This window comes from Oreochromis aureus, linkage group 13, assembly GCF_013358895.1.
Source record: "Oreochromis aureus strain Israel breed Guangdong linkage group 13, ZZ_aureus, whole genome shotgun sequence".
Classification (NCBI taxonomy): Eukaryota; Metazoa; Chordata; class Actinopteri; order Cichliformes; family Cichlidae; genus Oreochromis; species Oreochromis aureus.
The window spans coordinates 27,280,376-27,295,241 of NC_052954.1; the positions used below are offsets into that span (position 1 = coordinate 27,280,376).

General features: G+C 42.7%; 1 protein-coding gene across 1 annotated transcript in view; it reads right to left on the reverse strand.

Moving 5' to 3' along the window:
- Nucleotides 1–14,866, reverse strand: part of meis1b (Meis homeobox 1 b) — a 77,656-nt gene that overhangs the window by 33,127 nt on the left and 29,663 nt on the right. The window contains exon 8 of the mRNA XM_031745600.2: nucleotides 8,771–8,916. Within this exon, the coding sequence (XP_031601460.1) occupies nucleotides 8,771–8,916 (146 nt within the window). The remainder of the gene's footprint in view (nucleotides 1–8,770; nucleotides 8,917–14,866) is intronic.

Below are 14,866 nucleotides of genomic sequence, written 5' to 3' on the forward strand. Positions count from 1 at the left end.
TCCATGACATCGGGGTTCAAGACCATTAAAATGTAAGGAAACACAGCTGTACATTATAGAAAAAAAAGGAAGTAAAAAGGGAGTGAAGAAAGGAGGAGAAGGAGGGAGAAGTCAGGGAGGCAGAAGGCACGCATAAAAGATAGGAAACCGTTATGGTTTTTCAGAAAGAAGTGTTTTGTCAGAAAGGGACACAGAGTGTGGGGGAAAGAGAGAGGGTTCACGCATGGGAGAGAATACAAGTGGGAGGAACTGAATTGATAAATTAGTTCAGCCAACGCGCAAACTGATTACCACAATGGCAAAGCCACAACGTCTATCGAGCACACGCATGGAATGAGACACAAAGGCATGCACACACTCACTCAGCATTTACAAAAGAGACATGAGGCTGACAGATACAAATAATTGCACAACTGCATATGCAATCACACACAGGCGTGCGCGCACACACACACACACACGCACATCCACACCAAATGTATCTAGGGCAAGCTGCAGCAGTTGCTGTAAGTAAAAGGTATTGAGCTGCTGACTCCAGCCAGAAAATATCCCACAATCCTCTGGATCACCAAACACAGCCTAATGGATAATGGCTAACAGCTAGCGCTAATGTGATTTCACACTTAGCAGAGTTAATATATCACTGGCTAGACAAAATCATGCTACACAGAGCCTATGCTAAACTCGGTTACTTGAAGGGCGGAGAACATTTTTCTGCCAAAAGTCTCATTTGAGGAGTTTTAAACAAAAGCCACTCGGAGGTTATGCATTTGCTTAGAGAGTGCATGACAGGCTAGCTTTGCTAATCTCTTGCAAAGCAATGGATAGAAGCATTTCATCAAGTTAACCACAGATTTATGACAATATTTTTCCCTGACTCTTCCATATGTCAACTTGCCACTCACTCTCCAATAAATACCACAGTGATGGTGGGGAACTCCACACCCTACCCAGCTACTGACGTCATGGATGTGGTCCTATGTAAAAGAGTGTGCAACTTGAGTGTGTCTGTGTGCGACTTAGAGCTGAGAGCGAACCTCTTCTCTGGATTTACAGATCACTGTAAACTGATTAGTGGGTACCAAACCAAGAATGGTTTCACATATCTGAGTTACTGGGCCTGTATCCACCCAGCACACACACAAACACTCTTCACATGCAGGTGATAATGAAAAAAAGAACTAGCGTGAAACACAGGTTCAGTATGAAGCCATCAATCATCGTGACATGCAACAATGAAACCACACACTGAACTGTTTCATAGTTTCCCAACTATGAAATTATATGAGAGTTGGAGGGAGGAGAGAAAGAAAAGCAGAAGGTTTAGCCAAAAGAAAAGAACAGATGGTAGATAGTAATAACAGTAATGATGTATAAAGGCTCAAATTAAGTATTCAATTTAACTAGATATTTAATGTCATTGACATAAATATTGCATTTTAATACACTGAAAAACACCCAGTGATATGTTGTTCAGTGAGAATGAGATTCTATATATAGGATAGAAACCTTTAAGTGTAACTTGTAAACATGTTTGAATTTCCCCTCCAAAAAAATCTAATCTAATGCTAAACTAAAAAAGAAGCTGGAACAGTTTAAGCAGATGATTCTGTGTGTGTTTGCGTGCGTGTGTGTGCATTTAGTCCTGCGAGCCACGCTGGGGCTCTGAGGCTCGTGATCTCCTTCACTGCTACTGACCGACCTTGAGGGTCTGTAAAGTTCTCACGTTCTCAAGGAAACACACTGACCCACCCCTTGACTGAAGCCAGATCAACACACGCACACACACATAAGCGTGGTTTTGGTCTAGATCTATGGCAGACATTTTAGAAAAGATCAAAGGTGACATGAATTAAAAGTTAACTGCCCTTGAGGGCTTTTAAATAGAGGGGTAAAACGATACAAGAAGCAGAGGGGAGAAAATGGGAGGAAAGGTACACCTAAAGTATTGTCAGAAATGTAAATGGACTTTGACCCAAGGCAGGTCCTTTTATAATTCATATGAGTATTTCCAAAAAATTCTTCAGCCTGCTTAGAGTATGGGAATAATGAGAATATCCTTAGATAACAATTTTTAAAAAGAGGATTGTCTAACTGGATTCTTTTCTATATATTTATATCAATTCTCAGCAAAAGGGTCACGCTTCTGTGATATAAATGCAAACTGTATTCTGATTTGTAACAAGTTTATGATCTTATATGTGAGAAAACACGACCCATTCACATGGAAAGAATTAAAGATTTGCTGCCAAGATTAAACATATATGAAGATTTGATTTTCTGAACCTTTAAAGAATGCATCCCAGCATATGATTATTGCTATTAGTGATGGTAAAATTCATGTGAAAATGGCTGATATTTTAGCAAAGTATATATATGTTTTAAGCTGCCAAGATGAACCATGTGTCAGTCTTTTTGATAGATACTGTATCCATCTGTTCATCTGCTCATCCATCCATCAATCATGACACAGATGGCCTTTCAGGAGTCCATGTCAGGACTGATGCCTTTCCTTTGCCCTAGCCATACCACTACCCCCACACAACACCCTCCCAGTCTCCCACATAACACACATACATATACACACGCTCACACCTCCTGCCCCCCTGCACCTCCACCAGATGGACTGGTCTCGCTATTTCCAGCTCCCAAGACCCACTATCTACTTGGCAAAGATGGGTCATATCATTAGCCCATCACCTTTTAATACAACAGATAAACAAATAAATAAATAAAAATCAAAAAATCAAACGTGTCCTTCATGAAATGGTCGCAAAGTGTAAGTGTTGTGTGCAGCAAATCTATTTGTCTGTAAGGGTCAGTCCACAAAGAGAAGCCCCAAAAGAGAGCTGTCTGCCTTTGGTCCCTGGGGCCTGTCAAGAGGGATAATTGATGATGTTTTCATTACAAGGTGTGGGGTAATGTGGGGGTTGGGGCACAGTATGTGTGTGCATGTGTGTGTGAATGTGTAGTGGGGGTAGGCAGGTTGACTCAGCTGCCTCCCTCTTTGACACCAACCACTCTTGGATTGGTACGGACAAGTCATTGCTTCCAAATGCCCTCGTACAAACACACACCAGAGCAATCACACACCCACAATTACACAAACACAGGTCCTCGCAGACAAATGCACACACAAACACACAGCCCAAAGCCAATTCCATTCCCAGAGATAGAGTATCTGAAACTGAATAAAAATGCTGAGAATAAGCCTAACTTGTTCTCTTGTTTTCCTCTGCTACCCTGTCTCGTCACAGTGTCACGCCAGGCCTTTGGCAGATCTGTCCATCTGTCTGTCGTCTCTTAGGACCTCTTTGAAATCCCAATGCAGTGGCGCCTAAGATTCTGACTGCCGCTAAGATTGAATTAAGACCTAATCGGAGACACCAGGCCACATAGGCCACTATATTACTTTATAGTATCAAGATGGACATCATGCCTTTGTTGTCGTTTATGAATAAATGAATGAAAACACATAAAAAGTCAGCTGATGTCTTCCTTTTTAGCTTGCTTCCTGATGTCTTTTCAAAACCATTAACAAGGCGTCTTGGTGGCTTCAATGGTTAATTGAAATTATTTTTCATGAGAAGCTTAAGTTGTGCAAGATATAACTAAGACAAACAAGTGTAACAATAATCATGAGACCCCCATAGCCATAAATATGAAAAAGTACATGTCAGTGCCGGTTTCCTGAATTTAATTCAAAGGCGTACCTTTGTCGTACTGTATTTCTTGCTATTCTGCGTTTTCTTATCACTATAACGCATTAAAAAGTATGAAGTATGGCAGAATTAGAAGAAAAAAATACCATCCCAGCAATGGGCTGCTGCGGTGGGTCAGGGCTGCAGCGGGTGACCAGGGTGCTGACATATTCAGGCTCCAGCAATAAACAGACGAAGAATAATGGCATCTGAGGCAAGGGCGAACTCTGACCTCAAATGCTTTTCCCTCCTTTGCCTTCTGTTGTTTAGATGAGGCTTTGAGTATCTGGTTTGTGTTCCCTTAGGTGAGAAATTCAGGAACTGCAAAGTGTTTAGTTTACAGAGCGCTGTGAATTTAAATATTAAATCTAAATGTTGGTTATGCACAACTCTGCCCTGTTGTTTGGTTCAATCGCAACCCGAACGAGGAGTTGCGATTGAGACGAGGAGGAAATTATCTTGCTTCTAATGAGTAGTGTAGCTAGCCATCCATGTATCCATCCACTCCTCTCACTCGCCTCCCACCCTGCACACCCAGTCTAGATTACTCCACCACCCAGGGCCCACGACAGCAAGGCTCCTGGCCTCCTCTGCCAGCACAGAAATGAATTATATCGCTTTTCACACCTGTTTCTGCTCAAACCCCCACTGCACGCTGCTGTGTTGAGGGTAAAAAAGCATTTCCAAGGAAGGTGGGGGGGGACAGCGCTCCCCAAGCTAAGCTACATCTGCGTACGCAAGTGGTTAAATTGGACTCTAATTGTATTAACGGCGGATTATGCCTTCAAGTTGGATTTTTTTATATGCGCTCTCTCTCTGCATTTTACACATTTTAAGAGGAGAAAGGAGGAGGGGGAGAAAGGCAGCTCATTGAGGGTTTGCGGGTTGGCTTCTTTTATGAGCTGCGATCATGGCTGCCCCTCGTTACACTGCATCTGTGTACAAATAGGAGGGGAGGAGAGCCAGAATGAGAGGGTGTTAGCGATGTGTGTGAGAGTGTGTGTCCCAATCTGTGAATATACCAATATGAACACTAAAAATACCAAAACCCTCTGCCCTTTCTTTTTTTACACACACACACACACACACACACACACACACACACACACACACACACACACACACACACACCTACTTCAGTTTAGCACGGCAGCAATCTAAATGGGAATATGGGTACTGTGTATAGTGGGGAGGCGGGGGTGAATTCCATCTAATTACTCTATCACATAATTTCACAAATTGCCTTTTCATAGGGGAGTGGAGAGCAGAGCACAGGGCGCGTTGGGGATTTGAGGCTTGAGCTTTCATTTACTACTCATTTCTTGTTAAATTAAACAAGAAAATACCATTTGTGTGGAGGGGAGGGTACGGGCGGGATGTGGGTGTATTCCAACCACACAATGGGAGGGTTGGAAGAAAGAGAGATTGGAGAGAAGCTTTTTCTTTATTTCAAGATTTGTCTCTTACATAAAGCAATCAGGCAGCTCAGCCGGTTATGAGTTTAGAATTGATTCTGCAATTATTTTCTTAAACACATTTTATAGTTATTTCCAGGGAAAAGTCATTAGCACACTTCAGAGTTATATCTACATCTTTAAACACATCCTTATTGATGTCAAACACATCTAGAAAGAGAGAAAGCAGGTTACGCTTACAAATATCCCGTTTAGTTTAGTCAGTAAAACCAACAGAGAGCTAGTAGCTGCAACATATGTTTAATTAAGGATGTCAAATGCAAACAAACATCAAAAGGAGATGAGGACACAAGTGGAAAATCCCTCCCCTCTCCTTTACTTTGGTTCCCTACCAAGTTTACAGCTGCATGTCAAGCTGGCAGCGAGTTTGGTCATTGGTGACAGGCGGTAAACGCTAATGTTTTGTAGTCGCTCCAAGTCAGCACAGCCAAATTCTTCCGTTGAACTTGTCCCACAAGCATCGTCAACAACATATGAGCTCATTGGGTGTGTTGGAGAGAACTCAGTGAGCTACAACTGTTGTCATCATCACAAATTCAATGCCCACTCTCTATCCCTTACTCTAAACCTCACACTGTACATACCCTTGTCACCATGCATATACCCAAAACACTGTGGCTTTGACCCATGTAACACACTGTAGCAAACTTGGGAATTAGAAGTTTTCCGTATCCAAATGTTACCCTTTCCACGTGGAACAAGATATAAGAAATTAGCATCCTTGATGGATAAGGAGGCAGAGATGCATAAAAGTCTTCAAAACAACCCTGTAAGAACAGCTGTGTCAATGCCACCTACCAGCTACCCTGCTGGTGTACTCACAGCCTCAGTGTGCCACCCACCTTCCTTTCCGCTTCAGTACAATGAGAACTCCCAAGGGTCTAAGTGTGAGGGCGAATAACAGAAGGGATTACAGAACACTAAGGTTGGGTGTCTAAACTTCTACTATAATCCATTCCTAATTCACCATATTCTGTTTTGTGGTCTCTGTGCACCTGTGTCAAATACTTTTAGATGTATTATTCTTAAGAAACAGCAAGCCCTGATTGGCTTTTTCAAGATTGTGTAGCGCTACAGCAGCCCTTCATATATTGTGTATATGTCTATGTGTTCATCTCTGAGGGGGTCAGGCACATCTTTCATCCTCTGTCTTTGAAACAAAGAGTCAAGCCGTGATGAAATGTGGATCAGCTATCCATGCTTATGTTGCTATCAGCAGAGGCAGAGAAGCATACTACCAGTGTGAGAAAAACTGTAAATGTTTTTGCATTAGAGGTGCTATGTGTAGCATTCGTAAACATTGACATATGGTGAATAAATTAATGGTGACACTGAAGAGTAAGCAAATGAAACCACAGCAAGCATTTATCTGACACCAGCGGTATTGTTAATGCCAGTGTTTCCCAAAATTAAGACCACATTTCCCATAAACAAAGAAAATGTTGGCTCCTCTCTGCCTGGGTTTCATTTCTGTTTGGCTTTATTGAAGAGAATAAACAAATTGGAAGTGATTTTTCCATCAACCTTTCAGTTTACTTCAGTTTCAATGCAGGCTGAACTGAAGGAGCTTCTTTTGTGTAATAAAGTAAAATGGCCACGTCCCATTGTGTGCCTGCATGTTTTTGCGCTTCTTTCCATTTTGCTCTGGAAAAGAAAAAGACTGATGAATCCTCCTTATCCCTGTCTTCACCTCCTCACCTTCTTCTCCTTTCCTTTGCTCCCATGGCACTCACTTATATCCTTCTCACTGTTTGAGATCTAACAGAGTAGGAGCTTCCCATAAGTCGTGCTCACGGTGTAATATGACACAGGAGGTGTGTTGCCGGGTGTGTTTTCACTAGGCATGTGTGTGTTGAACTGTATTTCCACAGACAGGATGTGTGTATGTTTCAAACACCTTTCCTCTGTGGCCCCGAAGGTTTTGGGAGTGTATGGGTTGAGGTCAGGGAGTTGGAGTATGTGTGTATGATGTGTGTTTGCAGGATGATGGAGAACTGGTGGTATATGAAAAGAGTTGGTGATAGTCAGATGGGAAGCAGGGAGTACAAAGGAAAAAAGTCTTGAGAGTATATAGAGTCTGCGTACGCATACACACCATACACACAATGTTGCCTACATACCTACAGACAATTGGACACGGTAAAAAAGTTCCTCTGATTTTCCGGTAACTGTTGAAAACCAACAAATGCACTGAGCGATGAATACCATCGACATCAAAGACAAGCTACAAATAAATAAAAAGTTGAGCCCATGTAATAGCCATCATCCAACAACCAAATTGCTTTCTTTAACATCATCACTGTTGTGCAATTCAAACCAACACCCACAAAGCCAGAGCGTATCAAGTTCTCCACAAACCCCTGACATAGGCAGAATGTGTGTGACGCAAGGTTTTTCCCTAGCGTAGCTGTGTATGCTGAAATGAAAAATGTAACTAAAGACTTAATCTGTCACACAAAAAAGCAGTTTCACTTACTGTATTTTTATATTTTTAAAAGGTTAGCGGTACGGTGTAGGACTAGCCTAATATTAATTCCGGGTGGCCATATTGTGCCCTGTTCATACTTCATCTGAATCAATACAAAAACAGATGTGGGAGGTGAGGTCTCAAACCAACGTTAAGGAAAACATTAACTATTTGTTGACTGAATACATATCAGACCTTTTTTTAAAAATACCATTTAAAACTATAATAAAAACAGCAAAGCTTCTCATTCTTGGCAGTGATTATTGCTGATACTAGCTGTGTCATATGCAGTCACAGGGACTAAGGAGACTATAATCACTCCAAGTTAGTAAGCTGTATCAACGCTCAAGCTCAAGCAGGGCATAAGTGAAAATAATACTGAAGATTTTCCTCTGATTTCATGAGAGACCATGCAAACTATGGTACGCTGTTCTTTAAGTAGACATCGAAACAGGTTAATATTCAGTCTCTTCCTTTAATAAGTCGAATGATTCGGCTTGAACGGAATCAAAATTGTGTTGGCCAAGGGAGCATTCAGCTCACTGTTGGTTCCATCCCAGCAGTCACACTGGTATCCTCCATTGTCTAAATACATTTTTCCCCACAAAGAATCTGTGATGCAGTCAGATGGTGTTAACGGCATTTGTATTCTCTGCTATAATTGAGGAAAAATGGAGCCAAACCACAGGCCTTTGCAGCATCCCCGGCATCTGTTAAATAATGACAGATTTGTTTTTAATAAGGCTCATCTATGTATCTGCAGTTATGGCCAGGGGCATCTCTCCTTGGCTTCAACCTTATTCAGTTTCAGCAGATGAGGAGTGAGAACGCAGGCTGCAGAGATCGCCAGCAGATTACACAGGCCTCTGTCTTTGAAGTGTGCACCGTACGAACAAGGATACACTATGAAGAAGAGGGGCTGTGGTGGTGTGTGTGTGCGTGTGTGTGTGAGAGAGAGAGAAAGAGTGGCTCAGTGTGTTCTTTTGAGTAGTGCAGAAAGACAGAGCGTGTCTGTGTGTCTATGTGCGAGTATAACAGTACAGACAGCCCGTGGCTGTAAAATGAAGTTGAGTGTGCACTCGTGATATGAAACTGAGAGTGAACGAATGGCGTTTGGCTCAACTCACCGTTAGGTGCTGGAAGAGCCATGCTCTCATGATGTTGGTGGCCACCTTAGGGAAAATCCCTCTCTTCTTGTTGTGTTTCTTTTCTTTATCCGGGTCATCGTCATCCCCTGTGCTCGGCGAAGCCACACTGTTGTCCAGACCATCACCTGTCACATGACAAGAAACAGGAAGAGACAGTGGAGATCAGACACACAGTTTGTTTACTTCCTGCATTTGCTTCGCCTCTGTGTTCAAAGGGAATAAATACGATTTCGAGGGAATTCTGGAGGGCTTTGTATGCACAGAAGGATGGATATAGAGACACAACAATGGCAAGAAGAGAATGGCTGGAAAACAGCACCTCATAAATGCATTCATTTTTAATACATTTATAAATAACCCTCCCTTTCATTTTGCTCCCCCCGTCACTTGAAAACAGAGCAAGCGCTTGCATCTTCCTGGGAGAAAGACGGGGAGAAGGGGAGCACAAAGGACTTGTAAGGTCGCATTTCCCCACTCTCCCATCCAAGCCCACGCAGAATTGAAAATGACAGAGAGATTTAGTCTTTATTATCCTGAGGGGAAAATAGTTATTGAAGCGTTGCCCCAGCGCATTCTGCCATTTTACCTGAGGTGGAAAGAGTAACACGGCACTACAAAAGGCAAGGTTGCAAGGAGGGGGAAGGCAGAAAATAAAAGGAAAATAGGTAGAAAAAAGGAAGTCAGAGGCACATACAGAGCTAACAAAGCTAACTGCTTTTCATAACAATGGCGTCATGGCTGCTTACAGCAACCTGTAGGGCTTCGATAAGACTCTATTAAGGCCAGTTAACCTCATCTAAGGGGAACACTGAGACAGCTCAGCGTATTTGAGCACTGAGAGAAAGAGAGAAAGGAAGGCGCTCCACGGGCCTTTTCTCTGCATTCAGACTCAACAACATGAACCCATACTCACACTCACACTCACACTCACACACACACTCACACACACGGCACATATTCAAAACCACCCAATTATGGTACGTTTTCTATACAGCTCCAGTGGAGAGAAAGGGCTTCTTCCCATCCGTGGCTGTGAAAAGCCTAATTGTTATTATCATTATTCAAAAATGTGAGCCACCCTCAATGAAGATGATAATCATAAAAGAAACATGAGGTGAAGTAAACAAGTGGCACCTTCACTGCTAAACATTTCAGAGGCAAATAACTGACTTTTGTCCTGTATCGCCTCTCTCGACTGGAAGTGAGGGGAAATAAAAATGTGAGAAAAAAAAACACACACAAAAAAAACACTGAAGCGGTGCACACAATTGGATCCAGTTATTTATTGATTACACACAAAGCACTTCTAAAGCTTCTAGGTCTATTCACTGTGGCAGGGATAGATAACTGCAATGAAATGGGCCTGCGCTCCACTAACTTGCAGAGGGCGACACCCAGCACCTAGCTAAACCCTAAGCCCCGATTCATCGATAATTAATAGGCATGTTGGCGCTAATCCGGTTGGAGATGACTTTTTTCCAGCCTGCCACATCAATGGAATAATCAAGGGCCTAAAACCCAGGCCTTTGCTCCCCATTACCTCAGGCAAAAGAATTCCTGAAAGCATGCCTGGAGGGCACCTGAATTATATACACCATTAGGAGAGAGAGAGAGTCTCAACGATCCATACGAAACAACGCTCTCAGCTAGCTCTCACTCTCTCGCTCTGTTCTAGCAGAAGGAGATACATATGCACACATATTGAAGGGTTTTTAATGAACCTCATGTGAAAGTGGAGGGGATGCTATCGAGGGTGAAGAAGGGATAAAACAAGAGACAGCTTATTATAGATGGCCTGACAGTGATGCAAACACCTGCCACTGTGAGGCAGGTAAACCAGCTGGTTGAACTGTACTGTCACATCACCAAAATGTAAAGAAGTGCTTCAGGAAACAACCACGTGGAAGGTTGAGCTACTAGTCACTGGATAATGTTATGGACTGGATAATAGGATGAAAATCTGCTATAAAAACAGAATTAGTAAAAATGCTCACAAATGTTCCAGAGCTTAAATAATATTACATTTGTTTATTTCCACAGCACAAACCCCAGATATATTCAATTTACAATGATGTAAAACAAACTAAGCCACACATCAGACCAGAACTAAATAATCTTTACCCAATTAATCACTTATAGCCAATCCATTAATTGATTAACGGACTAACCACTCAAGCGCCATTAAACGTATCTTCTCTTCCTCTCTGTCCTTAAAAAAATGTATTTTTTTTTTTTTAAATGTGGTCTTTAGTTACATCATTAGTCTGGGACAAATGCAGCCTGAGCTCAACAAGTGAGTTTTTTTCTTCCTACTGTTTCAGGGCTAAAATACACCCACCCTTCTGTCTACATCTCTCTGCCTGGTGGAAAAGAGGGGTGAGCCGAGCCGTGGCCCTGTAATCTAAGACCAGATTTTCATTGGAAGCAAATGCTTTCAATCCGTTGTAAAGACCGGCTCATGTTCAGCAAAGCCTACAATAACAAACCCAGGGGCTTGTCCCATGCGAGTTGGGAAAACAGAAGCAAACGGCCAGAGTACCAGCTCAGTGTGGGTGAGCGAGTGAGTGAGTATTCATGCAGGTGAGCAAGTGGGAAAGAGTTGGTGTGCATGGCATCTCAGGGAAGAGGTGAGAATCATGAGAAGCATAGAGAGGAGGGAAAGCAAGGGAGGATACAAAAAGGGGAGCAAATGAAGTACAAAAGTACTAAAAGAGTGTATGCTCGGAAAAACTGCAAGATTCTCTGTGTGTCTTCTTGCTGCATTTTTTTTTTGTCACCCATCACCCTAAGCCAGGGAAACCTTAACACTTACCAATATTCATCCCCCCTTATCTCCCTTTGCTTATACCTCTGAGTCTGACCTATACACGCTTATTTTTACCTAGAAGGGGGAAAGGAAAGAGGGCTGGAGAAGGGCTGTCAATTTTATTGGCATTTCCATTTTCAGTGCAATTTGATACCAATCACCTCTACATGGTCTGGGGCTAATTTCTGCTTTTCTTTAACCCCAGCAAGTGAGGAAAGAGTGGGAGGTGGGAAGAGAGAAAAAGGGAGAAAGGAAGGGTGAAACTGGAAAGGTGCTGAAGCTGTGTCTGGCAGCCATGTTGAGGAAATGTCAACTGTGTTACCAGAGCCTGTCGGAGAAAGAGAGAGGCTAAAACAGGGAGAGACCGTGAGGGAGAGATAGTGAAGGACCATAAGAAAAGAGAAGGAGGCAGTGTTAGGGGAAATGGAGTGAGAGCGGAAAAGAGAGAATGAAAAAGTGGAAGACCAAACTCAAGCCACTGACTGGAGCAGTACAGAGCGAGAAAATAATTGGTAAGAAAGGGAAAAGATGCTGTGGTGCACTGGAAAATCAGCTGGAAAATAATAATAATGATAATAATACACAGAATTGTCAGCTTTCATAATGCAGATCTATATTTTTCGTTTATTGGGTCTTTAAGGTGACATTTTTTAACACTTGATACTGAAATTTTCAGTAAAAGGTCCTCCAGAGACATTCTGTACCATCCATTTCACTATAAAGACAAGTGTGCTTTAAAATAGATACAAATTTGGCTTACAGTGAAACAAACATCAGCAGAGTACAGTGTATCATTTAATGCTTGTCAACTGATGTTTGTAGCCCAAGCTGAACATACGAGTTGCGGGGAGTGAATACTATAAAACTGCCATTTTTCTTGCTGGGAAATATGGTATTGCATTGCCATATCCCGATACATGTCGAGATGTGGCTGGTGTGGAGGCTAACAAAAACATGGGTCTGTTGTTATGACATGTGGTTACACACTGGTGCATGTCGCCCTCAAAGCAGATGACTCATGCATCTTGGGCATACTCAATAGACCAAATGCAAACATTTCTGTAGTCTTTTGTGGTGTCAGTATGGATCACTGGTATGCTTGAATGGGCAGAAAACATGGGCTATGCAAGCACTGATTTCAAATTCATCTTCATTAGTATAGAAGTGGCCACAGTGACATCATAATCCGTCCATCACTTATCCAATAGCCCTTTTGGTGGTCAGTCAGATGGTTGTTCACACCGCTTTTCAGTCACCCACTAAACTATCCAGTCAACTAGTCACCCTATAAAGCCAGTGAGCAAGCACAACAGTCAGTCATAAAGCAGCCCTGCTAGTCGTGTGCTTTGTCAGTCTGTCAATCAGTTATTTAGAATTCTAGCCATGCAACTAGCTAACCACTCAACCAATGAACAAGTCAGTGAGTCTACATACACAGGCTGTGAGCCTTATTAAGAGCATCAGCAGGCTCTAACCCTGCGCTGCATGCATACAGCATGTGGATGCTAAGCTAGCAAGCTCCAGTCTCCCCACAGGCACAACTCGGGGCCTACTGATCGGCCATGACAACATCTTTGTAACTATTGGTGAGGTGGGGGTGCTGGGAAGATGGAGAAGGGTGAATCAATGCAGGACAGTGGGGGTGCATGTTTGTGTGTTAAGAATGTTTGCATGCATGGATGTGCATTTGTCTGTATGTGTGTGTCTATCTTTGCCTTTCTTTATTCATGTGTGTTTCCTGGTGTGTGTGTGTGTCTGTCTGTCTGTCTCTATGTGTGCGTGTGTGTGTGGCAATTAGGAGCAGGCCACTGACTGGAAGGAGCCAGGGGCAGTTGAAATGCCCCGGGGCCAACCGAGGGAAGGAATATTTTATCAGTCCCCTCACACGCTGTATACACAAATACACACGAGCATGCACACACTCACACACACACACACACACACACACACACACACACACACACACACACTGCAAGCAAACAGATAATGACGTAAAAATTAGGTTAGCTTTCTTTGTGCATTTTCACTAGCTTTGTTAGCACTAGCTAAACTGACTTAAAGTCTGTTTTATTCAGCTTCAATGGTTTTTATTTAAGTCTTTCTGCCACTCTGTTTCATTATTGCATTCCCTCCCTTCCTACTTCATTACCCTTCTTCTTCTTTCTCTCTGTCCGCTGGACTGTGGAGTTTGGATGGAGGATATCTGCACAGTATTTGCTCGGTGTAAGACTGAGGCATTGTTATTTTTCCTTCATTTTTTGCTTTTTTTTGTCTTCCTATGCAAATCAAAAGTGTACCGCTTCAACTTGTGGGTAGAAATTAAGCTTCCACTTCTCAGTTTCTTTACTTCCCTCTCTTGTGTCTTTATCGCTCCTCTACATCTGTCTCAAGGCATACCGTGACATTATCAAGCAGTATCTAGGCTAATCTGTTATGATCTGATTATAAACCATCTCTCAGCATAGGACAGACACTGGTACTAGCTGCCCCCTGTGCACGGGCACACGTGCCATTCAGAGGTGTCAGCCACTTTTCTGCTGCCTGGCAAATTAACAGCCACAGACTTACCAGTCATTCATCTGCGAATAGCAGTACTGTCAGACGTGTCGCTTCTAGCGCAATGCAAGATAATTATGACATTTAGCTTTCTAATAATTTATTTTTCCTTCGTAGAAGCACCGTTGAGATGAGAAGTAAGGGTTATGAATATTAGCTTTGTGCCAGATGTCATGAGTGGGATCCTGTGCGAGGAATGATTCACAGATGGCGAAACGTTTTTGGAACATACTGTGTGATGTTTTTGCTAGGTTTTATAGGCTGTGGATGGACTGAGAAGAAAAGGAGTGGAGACAGGTTTTTGAGTTTATGACACTGCATTTAGTCTAAGGGCTATTGCTTGCAGGAGAGAGTGTATTTTGCTGAGAGTGTGAGTGACCTGAAGCTGATCTCTCATAGGCCCGTCCTAGAGTTTCACACCCCAGAAAGCTCACATGACCCTGGGTTGGTTGCCCAGGCAAGGCCCAGGCCTCAGGGACCTGATATCCTGTTCCACATGGGATCCACACATTTCATACTGGGCAGATGAGAAATTCATACATACATACACAAACTCCAAACATGAAACACACACACACACACACACACACACACACACACACACACAAAGTGCAGACACTCTTGATGTACATTCACAATAGTGCCCTCACTCGTTTTCTCTCTAGCACTCACACACAAGACACTCACACAAATACACATACGTTACATTCCCA